Genomic DNA, 23,364 nt, shown 5'->3' on the forward strand with positions numbered 1-23,364 from the left:
TGCACATTCCGACACAGAGAGATTTAGTAACTCTTCCCGGGTTGCACAGCTCCTCAGCTTGAGAGTAAACAGGAGCCCTTGGTTCCACTTTCCTGCTACTAAACCATCCTGACTGCTCCTCTAGAGATGGAAAGATTCGGAGATGCTACTTTAGCTGTTTTCTTTTGGATGAAAATAAAAACTTTCAGCAGAATGACGACCAAATAAAGCGCTGCCTGTTCGTATTATTCTCTAAAGCATCAGCAGTAAGGGCCTTGAAATCAAAGTCGCAGGGTCTCCTGTCTCTACTGTGGGGCACTGGGAAAGTTACCTAATCTCTCCGAGCTACAGATAAGAACACCCACTGTCGGTGTTTCTTGCGAAGATTATATGACAGGCAAAACGCCCGGCACTGAGTGGGGTCTCGGCAACTTTGGCCCCGGGAGTCCACGAATCAAAGCTTTGCCGTTCGGGTCCTCTCTCGCCGGCCACCGCGCAAGGGCGCCACTTGCAGGCGCGGCCGGCGCGAAGGCCCGGAGGTGGCCCAGCGCGCCTGACCGCCTCGCCCTCCGCGCTTCCGCGGCCTATCCGCGGCCGCCGTGCCCCTTCCTCCCGAACCCGCGAGGCGGGAGCACCCGCGAGGGTTTGAAGTCGACGCGGAATGAGGCACAGCCTGGGACAGCCCGGGCCCGCGCCGCGGCCGCGCGAGGCCCCCGCCGTCACTGTCGCCCGCGCGCCGGAGCCCCGGCCCCGCCCCCCGAGAGCCCAAGCCTGTCGGCTTCTGCATCCAAGGCCGCCTCCGCACTGTCCTCCTCGCCGCCATGCCGCTCTACGAGGGCCTGGGGAGCGGCGGGGAGAAAACGGCCGTCGTGATCGACCTGGGAGAGGCCTTTACCAAGTGAGTGGCCGCGGCGCCGGCTGCGGTCGGCCCGAGGGGAGGGCTGGTGGCCCGGCCTGGGTCGTCATGCAGGCTTGCGGGGCAGTCGGGGCTTCCCCTTCGTCTCCTCTAGCACCTCCGCAAATGACGGCCCTTCTTATTTGCGCCTTGGGCGATGCTGATCCTGAGGATCCGGTGGGGCGGTCGGGGTCTGAGGCTCAGGAAGCTTCGGGAGCATTGCCTTCACCTCCGGTCATCACCCCAAACCGAACAGAACTTTTGGGGACATCTGTGCGGGGGATGACAGCGATAACCTAGATCCCGCTTACCTTGGGCTTGTCTAAAAAGGAAGGCAGCAACCGAATTGTAACGCTTGGTGACGATTTCCATCATAAGACATTTATTGAATGGATATTCTGTTAGTGCTGGTAATACAAGTATGTGTAAGACAGAGCTGTTGTTCCCCAGGATTAGGGAATCAAATTAACGGAGTCTGGGCACATAAACAGAGAGGTGAAATGGTATAGGTAAGACTCTGGAAATCCTTTGTTGGCTCCCCGAAACTCTTAGGTTAGTTTGTACATGTAACTTGTACAGGCAGCTTGTAAACACGAGACTATAGGTCTCAACCTTTCGGATGTCAGATATTATTTTGATGGCCAGATGAAAACAACAAATGCACAAATCTTAAAATATTTGCACACAGTTTTAGGGCTTTGGCAGACCATCATTGTAGTCCTTGGACCCCAGATTAAGAGGCTCAGGAGAGAGGAAAGTGACAGGCAGAATTACATCTTATACTCTGAGTGTGTGTGTATGAAATGGAAACATTTGGAAAAATCTGTATGTATCTCTAAGCACTGCCTAACATATAGTAGGTGTCTAATAACTATTTACTGAATAAGTGGTTAGAAGAGCCTCTTTAAAATTGGACCTTAGGAGCTCCAGAATGGGATTAAACACAGTCCTTGATTCATGACATTCTCTTAATGTCCTATGCAAGCCCCTCCCTTATTAATTTATATTTTCTTACTTACTTGAAGAAATGTATTATAATAGCATAATAAATACCTCGAGGCTCTTCCTGAAATAATTGTTTTGGCTGTACATTGAAAAGATAAGAAGCAAAAAGCTATTAGGAAGATGATCATTGAAAAAGACAGCAAGAAGGTGATAAGATGAATATATGAAGTAAAGGAAAAAATTTGGAGCTACCTAATTGGTTGCATCCTGAGTGATTTGAGGAGCACTGATAAAAGTAAACTTGGAGATGGGTGTAGTAGAAGATGGAGAGAGCTTTTTGGGAATAGGAGGAGAACAATACCAAAAACTAGGCAGGACAAGAAGACTAAGCTAGCTTGATGATCATTTTATCAATGTTTTTAGGAAAGTGTTTTACTCACATGAAACAAAAATGGAAATAGCTAAGTACTCAAGAAAGGATAGTTTAAACAGGATGAAATGCAGTTTTTAAAATGATAGCAGTGAAGCCTATATTAATAGGGGCAGAGGTATATTATATGAATTCACAGTGTATAAAGTGTGATTATAACTGTCAAATATGCATAGTTAAAAAAAGAGACTGAAAGGAAACATACCAATATGGAAGCTAATATTAGGATGATGGAATTATGAGTGACTTATATGAATTATATAACCAAAGTCACATAATATAGTACAGATCTCAGTTTGTAGAAATGTCTTGCCTAAAATTGAGCTAAAATTAAAAACGAGGAAAAAAAGTAAATGTTGCCCTATAATAATACACTGGTTTATTTCAGTATCACTAATTTGAGATAGATTTTTTTCTTTAATACACAATTATTAATAGATGGGATTAATTTGTTAGTTTTTTGGATTTCTTTTGTCTCTTTGAATGCATCAGAGGCATTTCCAGATATTTTTGAGGCTGTTGTTTTGAAACAAATATGGAAAAATTTGTTTCTGTGACATATATTTAGAAAGAATGTTATAAGTTGAGTTTTTCAATTTTCCATTTATTTGCAGGTGTGGATTTGCTGGAGAAACTGGTCCAAGATGTATAATTCCTAGTGTGATAAAAAGAGCTGGCATGCCTAAGGTATTTTTTTAAAAACAAGTTAGCAACATAAATGCTGTACTAAAAAAATCTTTTAAAATATTACTTCAAATAAGATTGATTAGAACAGAGCTAAATAATAACTTATGGCTATAGTTCCAACAGAATGTTTTTTTAAATCAACTTTATCAAGGTGTAATTTTACATACCATAAGTTTACCATCTATACAGCTATCACCACAATCCAGTTATAGAATATTTTGTGACCCCCGTAAGATCACTAATGCTCATTCACAATTAATCCCCGTTCCCACCTTCAGCCCACCGCTGATATACTTTCTGTTTCTAGAGGTTTGCCTTTTCCATACATTTTATTTATTTATTTATTTTTGGCAGCTGGCCAGTAAGGAGATCCAAATTCCTGACTTTATTGTTACCAACACCACACTTTAACCAACTGAGCTAACTGGCTAGCCTTTTTCTATACATTTTGTATAAGTGGAATCATATAATATCAAGAGAAAGTTTTTAACCTTAGTAACATACTTTTATAAACCTTACAGTGTAACATAATTGCTGAATAATTTTATTCTTACCTTATTCAAAATATATAAGGTCTTCATTCCCTTATCTATAATTCAAAATCCAAAGAATTTTGAAAAATAAACATTTTTTTAAAGTAAGTGTCTTGCCAAAGCTAATTTGGCAGATTAGGAATTGCAGACCAGTAGAAAGTATAATTTTTCATACTATAAAATTCACATGTTTTAAAAAATGAGATATAAGGACAGCCAATTAGCTCAGTTGGTTAGAATGTGGTAATCATAACACCAAGGTCCAGGGTTCAATCCCTGTATCAGCCAGCTAAAAAAAAAAAAGAGAGAGAGAGATACAGAAATACCTTACTTACGGGCCAGCCCTTGATGGTGATAATTTTGCTATCATAGTATTAGCCTCTCTTGCCTAATATAAACTAATACAACTTTAATATTATACTGACATTATTCCCTTATTTAGCAATCACATAAGAACATATTTGGTTTTATAAAAACACATATTGTAGGGCCGGCCTGTGGCTCACTTGGGAGAGTGTGGTGCTGATAACACCAAGGCCACAGGTTCGAATCCCTGTATGGGGATGGCCGATTAACTCACTTGGGAGAGCGTGGTGCTGACAACACCAAGTCAAGGGTTAAGATCCCCTTACGGGTCATCTTTTGAAGAAAAAACAAAGAAAACATATTGTAGTAGAATAGACAAGTACATCAATTTATATTTGGCATTGGAGTGCATCAGAAATCTTTTTAATTATGCTTGATCAGGGAAATCATTTTATTGATTTTAAAATTTTCTGCAAATCCTTGGACAAGCCAGAAATGTAGATATTTGTGGTATAGTATTTAAAATGTGATGGAAGTTCCTGTCTATTAATTTTTTATGTTTTGCTTTATAATAATTGGCATTATTATTTTACTAGATAGATTCTTGACTGAACTTAGAAACTTTACATTCTCATTGGCACTTTGCTAAGTGCTTTGAGTTTTTATCTTCATTTTGGGAAGACAAATATATATAAAAATTACCTATATTTGGTTATATATGGTTGGAACCTTTTTTAATCCACATAAAATCAAGAAATTAGCCAAGTTGATGGTCTTTCTTTGAAAAGAGTAAATGAAGAGAGATCTGCCAGTGATGCATCAGAGTACTTAGAGCTTTCTGAGGATCCTAGATGAAGCCCTTGTTATGTATTAGCATTGACTTAGCATTTGTGGTTTAGTAGTGTTTGCATATGCTTCTTTAGTGCTAATGGTGTTTGTTTTTATTTTTACCAGACATATATATGAACAGCCTACTATATGCCTGGCACTGTATCATTTGAAGAATCTAAAAACAATTCTTGCCCCATGGAGCTTGTAGACTAGCAGGAAGGTAGAGATTTTACAAGTAATAAAGTGTGGTGATGTTGCAAATGGGAGGGTATCAGTGCTTTTGGAGTGACTAACAGGAACTGAACCAAGTCTGGAGTATTTGAGGAAGCCTTTGATGCTTTTTAATCAGTGCTGATTTTTATCATCAGTTATGCCAAAGTGATAAGTCAGATGGAAGAAAAATGCATGTGAGCACAGCTCTTTACTTACTTATGGACACAAACTTCTATTACCACAGCCAAAAACTTCCATCATCTTGAACATGCCAGTTCTTAAGGATTCCTAATTTAAGAGATTAGTCTTTGTTTAATTTTTGCATCTATTCTCAGTACAAATTGCTTTTGATTTATTAGTAAAATAAATAAGCACATTTTAATTTTAATTTGAAGTTTTAAAATAAATAAATCATTTAATTTTTTTATAGCCTATCAAAGTTGTTCAGTATAATATCAATACAGAAGAATTGTATTCCTACCTGAAGGAATTCATCCACATACTGTATTTCAGGTAAGAAACAATTATGTTTGTTTGTTTGTTTTTCCCTAGCTTTCACAATTACATAGATTTGCATAATGCCAGTATAATGATATTTGATTATTACATCTGATGCAGAAAAAAAAAAAACTGACCTTCGTTGCCATTTTGACTTGCTTATTTTCAAGCTTTTAAAAAATATATTTGAAGACTAGGAAACTGGCAAGCTTAAGAAATATTGAAAACATTAAATATCAATTAGTAAAGGGGATTAGATAGTTAAATCATTCTGTATCCAGGCAGTGGGACATCATGCAGCCATTAAAAAAGAGTTCTGTGTTATTACACCAAGGTCAAGGGTTCACATCTCCATACCAGCCAGTCACCAAAAAAAAAAAAAAAAAAGAGTTCTATATCTATATGTGCTCACATGGAAAGGTATCCTAAATATATTGATAAGTGAAAAAAGCAAGTTGAAGAATATCATCTATGGAATGAATATTTCTTTTAGAATATGTGCATACACATCCACAAAAATGAAAAAATATACAAACCACTATCAGTGGTAGTTTCTTAGTAGTAGAATTGTAAGCTTCTTATAGTTTCAAGTTGAAAGTGTCCATAATATTTGGAGTTTTGTGAGCACTACTTTTGTAACCTAAAAAAAAAAAATCTGTATCTTTTTGGCTCAAGTTAGTAATTATAGTAGGCTGTAGTTTTAGTTTTCTGAGATATATAAGTTAATAGAGTAAAGTTCCTGGCACAGTGCATGGCACATAGCAAGAGGTGAGAAACATTATCTTTCTGGAGTAATGAAGTGGAGGTGTGTATTTGTCATAAAGCATCTTAAGCTAAGGTAGTACAGTTTCTCTATTCTTAACAAATTGCATTATTTACCAAAATAAATACAAATTTTTATTTACTTCTAAAAACAAACTATCACTTTTCAGGCATCTTTTGGTGAATCCCAGAGACCGCCGAGTTGTGGTTATCGAGTCGGTATTATGTCCTTCCCACTTCAGAGAGACACTCACTCGTGTTCTTTTCAAATATTTTGAGGTACCTGTTTTTAAGTCAGATGGGTAACTTACTTCTCAAGTAGAAAGAGAGTCAGTAAAAGTCTTACTTATTAATTTTTAGAGAATTTTTCTTTTGGTAGGTACTCAAAACTTAAACTGAAAAGTCTTCATTTTATCTCCTTCATTGTACATACTACAGAGTGTTATTTGAGGAACCAGATGACAGAAGCCTTTTCAAATTGGCCATTTCTTTTCTTTTCTTTGTACGGTTATTTCATACTTAATTAGCATTTCATCCAATACTTAGGTAATTGGAGATTTCTTCTTATTGGTGTTTCTGTTATTTGTTTTAATGTAGGTTTTCTGTTTTGAGACTTTTTTTCAGAATTAAAAAATATGTTCTGTGTTGTGGAGTTTATGATATGTTTCTTTCCTTTGTTTAGTTATGCTGACTGTTCTGAATTCTTTAATTCTTTCATTTTAGGCTTTAATTCCTTTTAAATGGAACATTCAAACAGTCTCTCCCTTAGATGTAATAATGGGCAGTGCCAAGAATGAGACTTACGTCTTAACATTAGCAGTATTACTTGTAGCTTTCATTTATAGGAATCAAGATTATTTTAAGACTAGGAATATAATATAAAGTTATTACATTTCATAGTATGCCAGAATCTTTATTATTTAAATTTTTAAAAATCTCTGCCTTGAAATTTAGAGTTTTTTTCAGTGGGAGAAAATGGAAGATCGTATAAAATGTGTACGGTATACAAAAAATTAAGCACGTGTGTAAATGAAATTTTATACATTACACTGAACTCAAAATATACCTATTATCAAAAATGACAGTGTCTATGAGATAAAGGCAGTTGATATTGCTAAATCATATTTTGGTGAGATAGGTTCAGAGACACAGGTTGTATAACCTCCTGTACTTACTGATGTCATAGATTCAGGAATTTCATTTGCAGTAGGGAGACCACAAAACAAAACAAGAAGTCACATCAGCTCTTAGAGTTTTAGTTGTGTTTTTTTAAGTATTCTTATCTTGTATATGACTAGAATACCTGCTATATTGACTCAGAAAATGGAAATACAGCCATTATTTTGTCTGTCATTTGATTTTGATGGACTTTAATATTTTGACTAAATATTTACTTAGTATTTGGCGTGTTACCAGATCTTGTAAACTGTCACTGAAAAAAATGTCTTCTAGAGCTAAGGATTTTTGTAGTTCTGTTCTTCAATTTAATTTTAACTGCTATATTATAGTGTTTTAAAAATATAGTTTATGTTGTGAACTTTGTGAATAAAGACAATGAAGTCTTGATGGTAAAGACATCTTTTTATTTTTTTAATTTAGCATCTTCCTCTGAATTTATATTTTTGGACCTCTTCTTTTATACCTTTACATTTTTAAATTTTCCCCTGCAAAAGAGATAGAGCAAGAATTATTAAAAATGCTTTATAGGGCCGAGCCCGTGGCGCACTTGGTAGAGTGCTGCGCTGGGAGCGCAGCGACGCTCCCGCCGCGGGTTCGGATCCTATATAGGACTGACCGGTGCACTTACTGGCTGAGTGCTGGTCACGAAAAAACGACAAAAAAAAAAAAAAAAAAAAAATGCTTTATAATTATCATTGTGGAATAAAACAATTTAAAGAGCTTAAACTGTTTTTATTACAGTATATTTCAATTATTGGGTAAATTCATACAAATCAAAAGTAGTTCTTAATTTAGTGCCATAAAATGATTGAATAAGTACCATGATATAAATAAATATAATGTTCCTGTGAAGTTTTTGAAATATATTTGAATATAAGGCAAACACCTTTAAATACTGACCCTTATTTTGGTTTTGTTGTTGTTGTTATTTTGGTTTTATTATTTTCTAGGTTCCATCTGTCTTGCTTGCTCCAAGTCATCTAATGGCTCTTCTGACGCTTGGGATTAACTCTGCCATGGTCCTGGATTGTGGATATAGGGAGAGTCTGGTGTTACCTGTATCTTTTTTGTTTACCAGCCAATTTTGCAGTTTTTACTCTACTTCAAAATAAGCTTATTACAAGTGATTTGTATTGTGTCAAAGTATTTTGGGTTACCATGTACAAATATGAATTACCATGTTTAAAAAGGTCACAGGATTGTGAGACTTAAGTTTACTCTTTATAGAAATTACCATTGTGATTTCGTCCCAGTATATACCCCAGAAGCAGACCTCCACTAATATTATGTTCAGTTTTCAAGAGAAACATCAGTTAATTAGGATGTGACAAAGAAGTTGACTAGGATAGTCAAGTTCTAAGAAAAATCATTTAAAGAGTAATTGGAGAAACTGAAATGAGAAAGTTCAATCAAGAAAAATTAAAACTTTCAGATCCCCATACTGGCCAGCCTCCAAAAAAAACCACAAAAACTTACTGACAACATAAAATCAGCCTTCAAATAGCTGTAGAGCTCTCTGTAGAAAAGTGAATATATTTTTTTCTCTTAATCTCCAGAGGCTGTCATGGAGGCAGTATGCCATACGGTTTAGGAGCTTGGTTTTGGAATCAAATACCCAATAAGTCAAATCTCAGCTATGCCTCTTACTGTTTATATGATGTTGGTCATGTAGCTTAATCTCTTTGGGCTCAGTTTCCTCAGCTGTAAAATGGTGAGTGTAACAATTCCACCTCAGGATTGTTGTATGGGTTATGTGAGGTAGTGTACGTAAAGTATTTAGCATAGGACCTGGCACATAGTAACTTGCTCAGTAAGAGGTATAGTTTTTATTTCATTCACCCTAGGGAAGAACTTACTAATAATTCAAGCTGTCCCCTAATGCAGTTACTGACTATATAACTGAAAAGGTACATTCGTTTTCATTAGGAACATTTAAGCTGAATATAGGGAAATGTCTCTTAGAAATGTCACAGTGGACATTGCTTCATTGCAAAGGAGGTTGAAGTTAAGACTCTTGCAGTTTTGCGATCTATATGTATATTTATTAGAAGAAATATTTGTAGGAACTAAATCAAGAATGATTAACTCCTAAGGATCTAAATTAGGCAATAATTATTTAAATATAAAATACTTTGTGTTCAATTCTCAAAACAATCCTGCGACATAAGTAGTATTCTCCTCAGTATATAAATAAGAAATTGAAAGTTGGGATAGGTAGTTGACTTAGGTTCACATAATCATATAGCCAGGTACCAAGGTTAAGGGCTTGGATCCCAGTACTGGCCAGCCACCAAAAAATAAAGGAAAAAAAAAAAGAAAGGAAGAAGCATATAGCTAGGATATAAAACCCATGTTTGCATCCAAAGCGGATGCTCTTACCAGTATACTTTTTTTCTTTTTACAAATATTGTGTTTACAGAACACCAACCAAAACAGTATGTAAAAAAGGTAGCAAACCCATAGTATAATATTGTCTATTGTCCTCTCAATTCTGTTCAATAGAAATATAATGTGGGCCATATATGTAATTTAAAATTCTCTAAGAGCCAGATTTTAGAAAGTACAATTTTTTATAAAAGAGATGAAGATAATAGTGTATTTTATTTAATCCAGTATATTCAAAATATTCCAATGTAGTCAATATAAAAATTATAATGAGATATTTTACAAGTTTTTTTTTTTTATTAAAGTCTTCTAAACTTGGTGTGTAGTTTATCCTTACAGCACATCTCAATTCAGACTAGCTGTATGTGTCTAGTGGCTACTTTATTGGATGTCCCATCCATAACTACTGAATTGTGTGTATGTGTATTCTTAATCTTTTTTTTTTTTTTTTTTGGTGACAATGTGAAAAAATACTTTTTGATTTTTCTGTAACTCTTTTAAAAATAAGAAATAAGAATTTGTTATCAAAGCTGATTTATAATAATACTACAGAAGGTGATGAATTATCAGGGAAACCACATTTTATCTCCTAAAATAGTAATATCCTTGACAACCCTACAGATATATGAAGGAATCCCAGTACTAAATTGTTGGGGAGCTCTCCCCCTTGGAGGAAAAACTCTTCACAAGTAAGGTTCTTGGAATTTAGCACAATCTCTTCACCTGTGCTGCAAAAACAGATGCCAGTTTTTCCACAGTGATCAACAAAGCTCTTATAATATGGACATTTAATTTTATTTATTTCGTTTTCTGTTAGCTTTCAGTGTGTTCATCTTTTAAAGATAAAAACATTTTTATTTAAAGCATCATCATGTTATGTAGTGAAAGTGTCAAATAAGAAAAGGGTATTAATTGCAGTGTTTTAATTCCAGTAACTTTTTTTTTTTTTTTTTTTAATTTCAGGGAGTTGGAAACTCAACTTTTGGAACAATGTACTGTTGACACAAGTGCTGCTAAAGAACAGAGCCTTCCCTCAGTGATGGGTAAAATCATTTTAAGCTGTTTCAGAGTGGTTTACACTCTTTACATTTCCTTAACTTACTATGTTTTAGTCTTTGCCCCATTGCATAGTTATTCTGTTTTCTTCCCACCCCATTCTGATGACGTTGCTCCAATTCCAAGGTCATCAGTTAGCTCTTAATCACCAAATTCAATAGTTTTGTTTTAGTCATCCTTTCTAGAATTTGTAGGTCATCAAATACTCTTGAAATTCTCTCTTCCTTGGCTTTCAGGACTCTCTTTTATGGTGTTATATTATTTCTCCGAGTATTTCTTCTTGGTTTCCTGTGCTCTTGCTTTTTCTACTGGTATTCCCCTAGGAATCTGTTTTTTGTTACTTCTTACTTGCTACTGGCTTTTTAAAGGTGATCTTATCTACTCCTATGACTTTAGCTATATCTGTATGCTGTTGACTCTCAAATGCATCACTAAGCCTGACTGTTCTTCTGAACTTTATTCATATTTCCAACTGATATTAGACATAAACAGTGCATGTCACTAGACAAACTTAAGACTTCCAAAAGTGGACACATTATCTCTCCCCTCAAATTCATTTCAATTAATCATTATTAGATAAAGGGAATAATATCTTCCATCTCCCATTTTAGAAAACTGGAGTTATCAAATCATTTCAGTTCTCCCTCAGAAATCTCTTTCACATTTCACCTCTTTTTCCATCTTCCACACCACTGAACATCTGAAAACGAAGGCATTGTTTTAATCTAGGTGCTCATTATTTCTTGCTTGGATTATTACAGGAGGCTACTCTTTGGATTGATTTAGTCTATTTTACACTGTTGCCAGGAATAACTTTCCACAAAAATCTGATTGCATTGCTTTTTTCTTGAGAATTTTTGTTAGCTCCTACAGATTAAAATCTAAATGTTCTGTTAGCTATACATATTTCCTCATAATCTAAGTTTATTCTGCCTATTAGCCTTAACCTATTAAACTCTATCCTTTGCTTCTTATTTCAGCTACCGTAAATGTCTTACAGTCTTCCAGGCACCGTGAGTCCTTACATATCCCTGTGCCTTTATTTATTCTATTTCTTTACTTGAGATGTTTTTCTCTGCCTAGCTGAGTTTTTGATCCCCCTGCATTACCCAGCTAAAATACCATCTTAATTGTGAAGCCTTTCTCATCATCCCTAAGCAGAATAAATTGCTCCTCTCTGTTAAGCCTTCAGCAATATTTATTACAGCACATTTGATACATTCTTATTTGTTTCTTACCTGTTTTTCCCTGTATACTTTGAGTATCGCTATCTTACTTGTTTTTCAATTTATAGCACCTGGTATCGTGCCTGGGCACTGAATAAATGTTGGAAAGCGAAAGGCAGGTTTTTAGGACACTTAACCTTGCTTATCATGTTGTTTTCCTGTTGTTGCTTATTGATAGTTAAGATATTAGCAGTTTTCATTCTATAGATGCAATTATAATTTTTAAGTTCCAGATAAATTTTGTTACTATTTTAGTGTATCATGATGACAGATAATTATAAAAGGTCTTCAAAGACAGTAAATTCAGCATAGCATCCCAGGATACTTTTAGTAAAGGTCTTCTTTAAAATAAAATAGATTATAACATTTCCTTAAAATTTTGAACTTTACATTCTTGGACTGATTCTAATCTTTCCCTTCATACGCTGCATAATTTGAGACTGTGATAGTTATGCAATCCTACTAAAATTGAGGGATTAAATCATCACTGTTTGCTGAAACACACACTTAGGAGAATCAGACATGCAAGCCCTTTAAGATATCTCTTTTCAAGACTCTCAGCAATGATTAGATGCAAGTCTTAGATATACTTAGGTATCCTTAAATGAATTTTGCGTGAGCCTCTTTTATTTAGTATTTAGCACCTAGTTCAAAAAAGAATGAATATACTATAGTAACTTATAATGGCTAACCTAGGTACGCTAATTTGAAAAGTGTACAATTTAAATTATATACCAAAATATTATGCTGCTTATTCTCCTAAATTAACTGAAATTTAAATACAATTTTTCAGAGCCAGAGCCAGTGAATGCCTCTTGTTTCTGTTCCTCCTTGCAAAGGTTAAATAGTTAACAATTATTTGCTAAGATTAAGGAGCCCCTTCCCAAAACAGCGTCTATGTCTAGCTAAAATAAAGCCTTTATTTTCAAGCCTGCCTTGCATTTGTCTAAAGAAAACTATTTTTCATATTACCAAATTTCTTCGACACATGTTGGAATTTATTTGAACATTCCTAGAGAGTATAACAGTTATGGAATGCTCTGGATTTTAGGACTTATTCTTTTTTTTTTTTTTTTTTTTAAAGATGACTGGTAAGGGGATCTGAACCCGTGGGCTTGGTGTTATCGGCACCACACTCTCCCAAGTGAGCCACTGGCCAGCCCTTAGGACTTATTCTTAAATTGATGGTTCTTAAAATCCACTTACATTTCTCTCATCTATTTATAGCCAGGTTTAAATCTTTTGGGATATCTTTGTTGTCTTGTGAGATAAATTTTAACACTTAAGCTTAAGAATCTTCAGAATTTTTTGATCACACACAGGCCCCACAGGGAAAAGAAAACTTTGAACATGTACCTTCAATATGTATGTTTGTTTATTTGTAAACTATATATGTACTATATTATTACTATATTATGAAACACAAAAGTCAGAATTTGGAAAGGATGAGATAATAAATAATTCTAAAGGACTTATTAATGGTAAAAATTTTTTGCTCCCTCTCAAAAGCAGTGTGATTAAATATGCTATATTAAGTATATATATTAAATATATATATATACTTTTTTTTTTATGGGTTTGCATTTTGAAGATGTGGTTTTTAAGTTTAATTGATTTTAATACTTAGTTCCAGTGGCTGTCAGAACTGAAAGTTACAGCTAACAAGATGTGTAGATCCAGGTGGAAGAAATGCATGATTATGCTTATTAAATCATGACTTATTTTTCAGCTATAAATCTCTGTCTTCCCTGATGTCAGTAATTTGTTCTTATAAATCAGTTTTGTGCTACTATAACAGAATACCACAGACTGGGTAATTTTTAATGAACAGAAGTTTATTTTGTTTTGGAGACTGGGTAGTCCAAGATTGAGGGGCCGCATCTGGTGAGGGCCTTCTTGCTGCATCATAACATGGTGGAAGGCACCACAGGGACTCATCCTTAAGCCCTACATGTTTTTCTACATACTTTGCCACAAGATAACCAGCAAACCTTCTTATGCTATAAAATATTTTCTTAGTCAATTCCTATCTAATGCTAATTATATTTTAGAGGTTTTGTTTTTATGAACAGTGCGAATCTATAATACCCTATAGCACTTTATGCACACCTGATTTCAACTTCTGTGCTTTGTTTTGGCTTTGAATGCTAAAATTTCTTCCTTAAAAGCAAAGTTAGTTTTTCTATTTTAAAAAAATTATAGTAGTTATATTTTTTAAAATTTTGCTGAAATGGAAGTGTGAATGCAATTTAATAGGCTGTTTTATTTATTATTAAGGTTATATAATTCTAAATAAAATTTCTGTTTTAGGTTCAGTTCCAGAAGGTATCTTAGAGGACATTAAAGGTAAAATAAGTTACCATTTTTGTCACTTTCATCCTTAAGAGTTACTTTGGAGAGCATATGTTTCTGAATACTTATACAGATAGAAAATATGTTCATAATGTAATATCCTAAAAATATTTAATGTATAGGCTATGAAATAATGTAAACAGAAATGTTGATTTTTCTTCAGACTGCTGGCATTATTCATGATGTGTTATTGAAGAAGCTTCAGAATTATAGAGAGATTATATAGGGTTACTAGGGACTAGTCTGTACAGTAAAAAATAACAGTTAAATTGCTAAGAAAGCCACTGGTTTGATGCTGTGTAATTTTTTTTTTTAACTGTAATTTCTCTTTATACATTTTTATAAGGTTAGTCATTTTACTTACTGTTCAGAAACTCTAGAATTGGGGCCAAAGTATATTAGATTCACATTAATAAGAAATATTGCTTCTACTTTGCTAGAGTGGATTTTTATGATAATGTGAAAATTGGGTTTTCTGATATTTTTATTCACTAAAAGGAAAAGCATTTAAACTGTAATTTAAAGCTCTTCAGTGCTTAGAGTGTCATGTAAAATTAATATTTTAGAACATTGCATAGAGAATTAGACAACAATGGATTCCAATGGGCCTGGAGGTAATCCAGTACAGTTGGGATCCTGAAATATAAAACAAATTGTTTGTTGTCACACGAGTAGGCAGGGTTAGAGTTAGGGCAGCAGAACAGATCTTGCTCTTCATTGTATTGCTTACTTATGTTGTATAATTACCTAAAATCGTTTTAATTATTGTAAAAGTTCAGTCATTTGTAATGCTTATTGCAATGGCTCACATAATACAGAAATATCTCAGATAAAATGAATAGTTTCCTTTCCTCTCTTCCAGTCCTATCCCCCATGATGTAACAATTGTCCACTGTGTGGAATATTTCTTTTCATATGACCTCCAAATTGTGAAAAGAGGTTTAACTTTCCCATTAGTCAGGGAAACACCAGATTGGCAAAAATTTGAAAGATAGACATCCAGTATTGGTGAGATTATAGAAAAATGAGTATATAATACTTTAAATAAGGATTGCAAACTAACCTTTTTTGAGAGGCATATTTATTGAAATTGTGTATCCCATCCAAAAGAGGAATTCTGAATGGAGTTTGGTAACTTCATTATGAGGAATACTGTGCAACTATTAAAAAGAAAGAGGCTAGATGTATTGATTTGGAAGGATGTTCATAATGGGAAGGAAAAAAGCATGTTGCTGACTAATATGGACATTAGGAAATGATTTTTGTTAAAAACAAATATGCAACACACATTTATTATATTACTTGTGTTTAATTACCTAAATTCAATTATTTAAAAAAATTTTTTTCTGAAAATTTTAAAATTGATTTATTATTTTTTTCTAACAGAAAATATCATCTACATATAAACAGGCAAAGTAGTTCTCAAGCTGAAATTCTTAAGTGTAATTTATCTGTTCTTGGATTTTTAATTTAGTATAATTTTGTTGCATTAAAGAAGGGCGCTGCCTCTGCCAAGTATATATAAGATCTTGAGGGCTAGATACTCATATTTACCTTGCTTAGATTATTATGAAGACTTGAATAAAATATAAAATATATAAGTAACTTTATTTACTATATATATGACTAACATGTTTTTACAAGTAATTAACTAAGATTTCTTTCTTTCAACATCAGTTTTGTCTCTACTTTTAAAAATGTATTTATTCTTTATTTCTGAAAATAATTTGAAGAAGCTTATTATAAAGGGTACTTTGCAACAGAAAAATTTTTAAAAGAATCGATGTTCAAAATGCAGAAAAGTAAAGTGGTAGTGTTGGAGTGTGCTAAGTAGAAAATAATAATGCACCAAAACCCCAAATGAAGGAGTGTTACTGCAACTAAGAGCAAAATTTAGCCTTGTGTTGTAATCAACCAAGACTTTTTTAAAAGAATCAAATAGATGATAGAAAGAGACATAGAAAGAAAGAAAGAGAGAGAGGAGAGGAGAGGAGACGAGAGAGAGGAAGGAAGGAAGGCAGGGAGGGAGGGAGGGAAAGAGGAAGGAAAGGAAGGAAGGAGGGAGAGAGGGAAGGAAGGAAGGAGTCTGGTTCAAAAAATCATGGTTTTCAGTTAGAATAGCTACATTTTCATGATGCCAAAATTTATCTTTTATTTTATTTATTTTTTTATTTATTTATTTTTAAAGATGACCGGTAAGGGGATCTTAACCTTTGACTTGCTGTTGTCAGCACCATGCTCAGCCAGTGAGCTAAGCAGCCATCCCTATATAGGATCCGAACCCGCGGCCTTGATGTTATCAGCACCACACTCTCCAGAGTGAGCCACGGGCTGGCCCAAAATTTATCTTTTATTATGGTATTTTTTATATAAGGGATGTCAAACAACATAATAGTTTCCTCAAAGGTGATTTTTTTTTAAGTGTGGTTTTACAACATGTCTTATGATCCCTCAGTGAATGGAAAAGTTTTTTTATTTGTGAATTAATTGTCATAACCTAACTAAAGACAGGAACAGTTTATAAAATCCAAAGAAATGGATGATTAGCATGTCCACTTGAATAGAATTGTATTAACTGGGACATAGGTTCACTCTGTTCAGTTAATCACAAGTCATAACAAGGTCTCCTTTTCTTCCTTTCTTTTAAGTGCGCACTTGCTTTGTAAGCGACCTGAAGCGAGGACTGGAAATCCAAGCAGCAAAATTTAATATTGATGGTAATACTGAGGTAAGTTAAAAATAAATGTATCTTCTTTTTTCAGAGGTTACAATGTTTATAGACTTATGCTTATGATATTTATATTTCAGCGTCCCTTACCACCCCCAAATGTTGACTATCCATTAGATGGAGAGAAGATTTTACATGTCCTTGGATCAATCAGGTTAGACCTTAATCTTTATGAACGAAATAATGAACTAAAATTAATTTTTGACTTTCAAAAATATTTGTATCAGCCTTTATTTCAGCATTGCTGACTTAACAATTAAGTATTTTTCATTAAACCTCATCATTCACGATTACTTTTATTCAGCTTTTCTATTCTTTCCTGTTCATCAAAGTAATTTGAGATTAGTTTCATTAATGAAACTAACCATTCTTTGAGATGGAACAGGAAGTACATGATATTTTAAAGAAGGGGTTAGCAACTCTTTCTGTAAAGGACCAGATAGTAAATCTATTAGGCTTTGTGGGCCATATGGCCTCTGTTGCAGCTACTCAACTCATAGCACAAAATCAGCCATAGCCAATATGTAAATGAATGAGCATGGCTGTGTTCCAATAAAACTTTATTTGCAAAAACAGGTGGTAGGCTAGATTTCACTCATAGGCCGTAGTTTACTGACTACTGCTTTAAAACTTTGTTTCATTAGGAAGAATATATTATTCCAAATATATTCAATCTTTAGGACCCATTGGTCATTCACCTTTTATTATTCATTCAACCATTCTGTCTGTTGATGCAATGTAAATTGTGGTTAAGGACTTAATATAATTATGTTGGTAACATTATCATTTTTGTTTTATAATATTTGTATTGTAAGTTTCCTAACACCAAAGTCACAGTTCAGATCCCCATACTGGCCAGCCGCAAAAAAAAAAAAAAAACTCAATATTTTGTTGGTTAATTAGTATTTGTTAAGCTATGTAATTTCAATATCAAATCAACTGACAATAACAGATTTGGAAAAAGAAAACTGTAAGCATGCAACTCAACTGGTGGAAGTAGAAGTTTACACACGTAGCAGCAAGTTGCTGACTAACCATGTCTGCTCATACTATCCATGAAGGCCTCAGTAGACTTTACTGGTCAGATGGAGAAAGTTAGCAAGTAGGTTGAGTCTCATGAAAAGAATTTTATGTTTTGAAAAATATTTTTTAAAGCAAAATAGTACATATAATATCCCAGTTTAATGAAAAAGAGTTTATATATGCATATGTATAGTTAATTTTGCATTGCTTTGCTTAGGATTTGGTTTGGCCACAAGTTATAAGCCTGAAGATAGTTTTATCTTCAACAAGATAGAAGTTTGTCTCTCATTTAAAAGAAGTTCAGAGGTAGATGGTCCAGGGATGGTATGACAACTCCTATCAGAGACCCAAACATCTTTCCATCTATCATTTCTGGAGTATAGCCCTTGTCCTTGGGGTCCATCTCCTTTTTAAGAAGGCTTTCCAGAAGTCCCACATAACACTTCTGCATCCATCTCATTGTCTGGTACTTAACTACATCTAGCTGCAAGGGAATCTGGTAAATATAGTATTTTAACTTGGAGGGAGTGGAGTTGGTGATAGGCATAATATATCCAGCTTAAATATGGGGTTTTATCTTTTTTCATTTTTGAATAATTATAGTATAGATTAACAGGCAGTTGCAAAAGATACTACAAAGATGTCCATGTACCCTTCCAGTTTTCCCCAATGGTTACATCTTCAGTAACTGTACTATAATATCAATACTAGTAAATTGGCTTTAGTACAAAATGTATGTAAAGTTCTGTATAATTTCATCATGTGTAGATTTCTATGATCATTACAATAATCAAGATATAGAACTATTGCCAGACAGAGAAAAAAAAAAACCAAACTACTGCTTGATCTCACTTATATGTAGAATATAAAACAAAGTTGATATCTAGAAACAGTGTAGAACAGTGGTTACTAGGGGTGAAGAGAAATAAGTCAAAGGGCACAAACTTGGGGTTACGTAGAATGAGTAAGTCTAGAGATCTAACATACAGAGTGAGGACTATAGTTAATAATATTGTATTATATACTGGGATTTACTAAGACTGTAGATCTTAGGTACTCTTGCCACACACACACACAAAAGGTAACTATGGAAGGTGATAAATAGGCTAATTTGCTTGACTGTAGTAATCATTTCAGTATATTATATTAAAACATCATGCCATATACCTTAAATATGTACAATAAAAAAAAGATATAGAACTATTCGGTCACCACAAAGATCTTCCTCATGCTACCCCAAAATAGAGTTTTTTAAATCTGATTACAGGCAGAAATATGGAAAATTAATATTATATTAGGCAATTAGCAATCCTTGTCATATATTATTTTTTAAAAACAAAAAAATGCAGGTGGAGGAGTTTGTTTTTAAATCTCTTATGTCACTAACTAATCGGCTTGTTGAATCTTACTAACTTCTACAGAATACCATTACTTTTCTGTTTTAGGTTTGGGGAGGTATTACTGTACATAAAATATATGTAAATCTATACATAATAATAGTTGTAGCTCATACTTAGGTTACACCTCCTATGTGCCAGACCCTGCTGTGTTAAATCATTGAATCCTCACCTAAACCCCTATGAGACAGGTACTATTATTCTCCCCATTTACAAATGAGAATACCTTGTATTTTAATAATTATTCTGCACTAACATAGTACTGGCACTTAAAAATATTATGTCAATAGAACTAGTGGTATATTCTGTATCATATTATGTGACACAAACAAAGTGCTCTCTTTTTTTAATCTCATTAGAGATTCAGTTGTGGAAATTCTTTTTGAACAAGATAATGAAGAGAAATCAGTTGCCACTTTGATATTGGATTCCCTTATGCAGGTATTTTATTTTGTAAAAAGTTTCCCTTTATAAATGACAGAACTTTAAGGAAAAGTTTTAAATGTTATTTTTTGTATTTTTATTTTAGCCATTTTAGGCAATTAGCAATCCTTGTATTATTTTTAAGAACAAAGAAATGCAGAGGGTTTTTTGTTTCTAATTCTCTTATATCACTAACTAATTTGCTTGTTGAATTTTACTGACTTTTACTGAATACCATTCCTTTTTTTAACTTTTTACATTTTTTTACTTTTTTAAACTTTTATTTAAATTTTATAGTTGAAGAGTTTTACTTTGGCATTGAGATAATGGTACCTATAATATTTCAAGCCCAGGATTAATGAGTTCCATGGACATGTGCAATTTTTCCAGAGCAGGACTACCAGATTTTTATTTTATAACTAGTGTGGCTTGTGGTTCCTTCAAATTCAGGTTTATTTATTATTATATTTTAAATTCCACAGGGCATATGGTAATATGTCTTTTTTGTTGTTACATGACTATGTAATCACAGAACTTCACATTAAACACCATCACCTTCGAAGATATTATCTGCTTTTAGAGATTCACTCAGTGAAGGACCTTACCATTCCTAATTCATAGAGTACTGATTTGGAAACATAATCTTTTTGCAGAGTGTTATCTTTCCACTCTACAACTGACTCTGGGTGGATACTGTGAAGATAATACCTTAGAAATATTAAGTTTCCATATACTTTCCTTAGTAAAAAAGAAAAGATGACCTCTTTTGCTCTGTGCCCAACTCAATCATTCTACCCTGGAAATGAGAACACTCACATATTATTGCTGCTGTATGCCCTGTGGAATTTAAAATTCTATACCATGAAATTTTAAAATCTTTAAAGTTCTATATGTGTGTGTATACACCATGGAAAAATGAAAGTAAAAGATAATATGAATCTTTCCATGAACTTTTTGAAGACCCCTCATGTGTGTATGTGTATGTGTGCGTGTACTGTCATATATGGCAGAATTATCATGGTGGTTATATTTGCTACATGAAAGAAATCTGGCCCTGGTTGTTTTTGTAATACAAATGATCCCCTATTTAATCTGTAGTACATACTTCTGTGTATTTCTTTTAAGTGCAGTCAGGCATTATTTATACAATTAAGCATAAACCCTTTTTTTTCTTCTTTAATAACAGTGCCCAATAGACACCAGGAAGCAACTAGCAGAGAATTTGGTAGTCATAGGTGGCACATCTATGTTACCAGGATTTCTCCATAGATTGCTTGCAGAAATAAGGTATTTGGTAGAAAAACCAAAATATAAAAAAATACTTGGCACCAAGACATTCCGAATTCACACTCCACCTGCAAAGGCTAATTGTGTGGCCTGGTTGGGAGGTAAGAATTTTATTTTTAAAATGTAATGATTATATAGTAATTGGTTCCTGAATGACACTACTAATGGATATATTAGAACAGATGATACAGTGTTCCAAATTGCCCACTTGATAAATAGAACTGTTGCATAATTTTCTTTGAACATTGACTTTTTCTTAAATTATATTAATTTTCAGAATTATTTACCTATTTCTCTTGGCATTTGCCCTGTGATTTTAAGTAAACTTCTTCATCCAATTAAAGATCCCTCAGAATAGTGAAAGTTATGAATTTCCTCCAGTGATGTTACCATTGCTCAAAACATTTGTTTTAATTCCTTCCAAAGCTAGTGAACCACATATACAAATGGGTCTCTTTACTTTATATTTACATTTTATTTGTGAGTGAGTTCGTTGAACGTTTTAAGTAATGATAGTTTTACTGAATTAAGCAAATAGCCCAATAAGTAACTACTTTGAAGAGAAAAATAATCACAGATGTGTACAGTTGTATATGTTCTGATAATGTGTTTGGTAATGCAGTTAGAGCTAGTAGGTATCAGGATCGTACATTCACACAGAAAAAGTATTGAGATTTTTAAATGAATGTTATATTATTTCTTATAAAGTAGAATTTGATCAAAATATAATTTTGATCTAGGACAAATGGATTTAGTAACTAAATTATTTTTTACCGACTGCCTTATTGGTCTTTTCTTAAAAAAAAAAAAAAAAAAAAAAGATGACCAGTAAGGGGATGTTAACCCTTGACTTGGTGTTGTCAGCACCACGATTTCCCACGTGAGCCACAGGCTGGCCCTTTATTGGTCTTTATAAGGTCTTTCACATAGAATCTTAGGATATTAGAATGATGCCTATTGAATTTTGCAGTGTCATTTTATTTATTGATGTGTAACCTTAGAGTTGTGGCAAAACTAAGAAAACTTAGGGTCTTATTGATTATATTTACACAAAGTTGAAATTACCTTCCACCTTACTCTACCTCAATTGCTTTTAGACAAAGTAATACTTGTTTTCTTATTCGCTATAATCTGCTAAAGACCATTTAAGTCACTTTCAGCACAGGAGTTATGGCTTACCCTATTATTAAATGTTAGATATAGGATAGTTTATCTGGAATTAATTTGAAGAGTGTGAATATGCATTGCTGAATTTTACCAGTCCACTGTTGTCTTATAATGAAATAGATGTATGCATACATAACTTTTTCTGCTAAAAGTTTTCATCTTAGCTATGAAAATATTTTTACCATACAGGGGCTATTTTTGGAGCATTGCAAGATATACTTGGGAGCCGTTCAGTCTCAAAGGAATATTATAATCAGACGGGTCGTATACCTGATTGGTGTTCTCTCAATAACCCACCTTTGGAAATGATGTTCGATGTCGGGAAAGCTCAACCGCCTCTGATGAAGAGAGCATTTTCCACTGAGAAATAAAAGTTTGATTAAAATTCAATTTTACTTCCTTTTAAATATTTAATTAATTACAAGCAAATTGTACAAAGTATGTAGGATGCTTTGTTATAGATGACGTTAGGGAAGTGAAAGGATTTCTGTATTTACTCATTGTGTTGATACTTAATTCTTTTGACTTGTTTCTCTTGTGTAGTGGTAAAATGGTAGCTGATGTTTATGAAATTTGTTGTATTTATATCAATAAAATATAGTAAAGCAGCTTAATTTTGGAGATTTGTTATATGGTCCATTTTTCAAAAAGAATAATAACATTGTTCCTCCACGTTTAACATACTCTGTCCTGGTCTTTGGAGACGCCATTAAATTTACTATTTTCAGCAGTTATTTCATTTAAATAATAAATATGTTAATCATTACCAGCTATTTCAAATATTAACATGGGTCTGTTCTTAAAAATCCTTTGTTTTGGCACTTATATGTACATATTATAATAATGCTGCTTTTCCAGAAATATATTTGATCCTTTGAACTGAGAATGTTTAGTAGCATAGTTAAGCCAAGTGTGGAAATGTTCACTATTTAACTTTACAGTTTCCTTTATGAACAATTCTACATTTCTAAGAAAAAAAAATTTATTTTTATATGAAGTTACAACTGCTTTATAAATGTATTCATAATGTCATTAATCTTCGCTTTTGTGCTTTATATTTCT

General features: G+C 33.7%; 1 protein-coding gene across 1 annotated transcript; it reads left to right on the forward strand.

Moving 5' to 3' along the window:
- Positions 1-723: 723 nt before the first annotated feature.
- Positions 724-23,190, forward strand: ACTR10 (actin related protein 10). Its single transcript, XM_063090468.1, has 13 exons — positions 724-877; positions 2,864-2,936; positions 5,250-5,332; positions 6,250-6,358; positions 8,209-8,316; positions 10,265-10,332; positions 10,607-10,686; positions 14,236-14,271; positions 16,926-17,005; positions 17,086-17,159; positions 19,785-19,866; positions 21,035-21,236; positions 22,492-23,190. Exons 1-13 carry the CDS (start codon positions 801-803, stop codon positions 22,671-22,673), a joined length of 1,254 nt encoding a protein of 417 aa, XP_062946538.1. The 5' UTR covers positions 724-800; the 3' UTR covers positions 22,674-23,190.
- Positions 23,191-23,364: the final 174 nt, after the last annotated feature.

This window comes from Cynocephalus volans, chromosome 3 (genome assembly GCF_027409185.1).
Source record: "Cynocephalus volans isolate mCynVol1 chromosome 3, mCynVol1.pri, whole genome shotgun sequence".
Lineage (NCBI taxonomy): Eukaryota > Metazoa > Chordata > Mammalia > Dermoptera > Cynocephalidae > Cynocephalus > Cynocephalus volans.

Bases quoted from the DNA above. Each gene is read 5' to 3' on its own strand.
- ACTR10 (XM_063090468.1), top strand. From the start codon at position 801: ATGCCGCTCTACGAGGGCCTGGGGAGCGGCGGGGAGAAAACGGCCGTC. The intron at 878-2,863 runs GTGAGTGGCCGC...ATTTATTTGCAG, and splicing joins CTGGGAGAGGCCTTTACCAA to GTGTGGATTTGCTGGAGAAA. The intron at 21,237-22,491 runs GTAAGAATTTTA...TTTACCATACAG, and splicing joins TTGTGTGGCCTGGTTGGGAG to GGGCTATTTTTGGAGCATTG.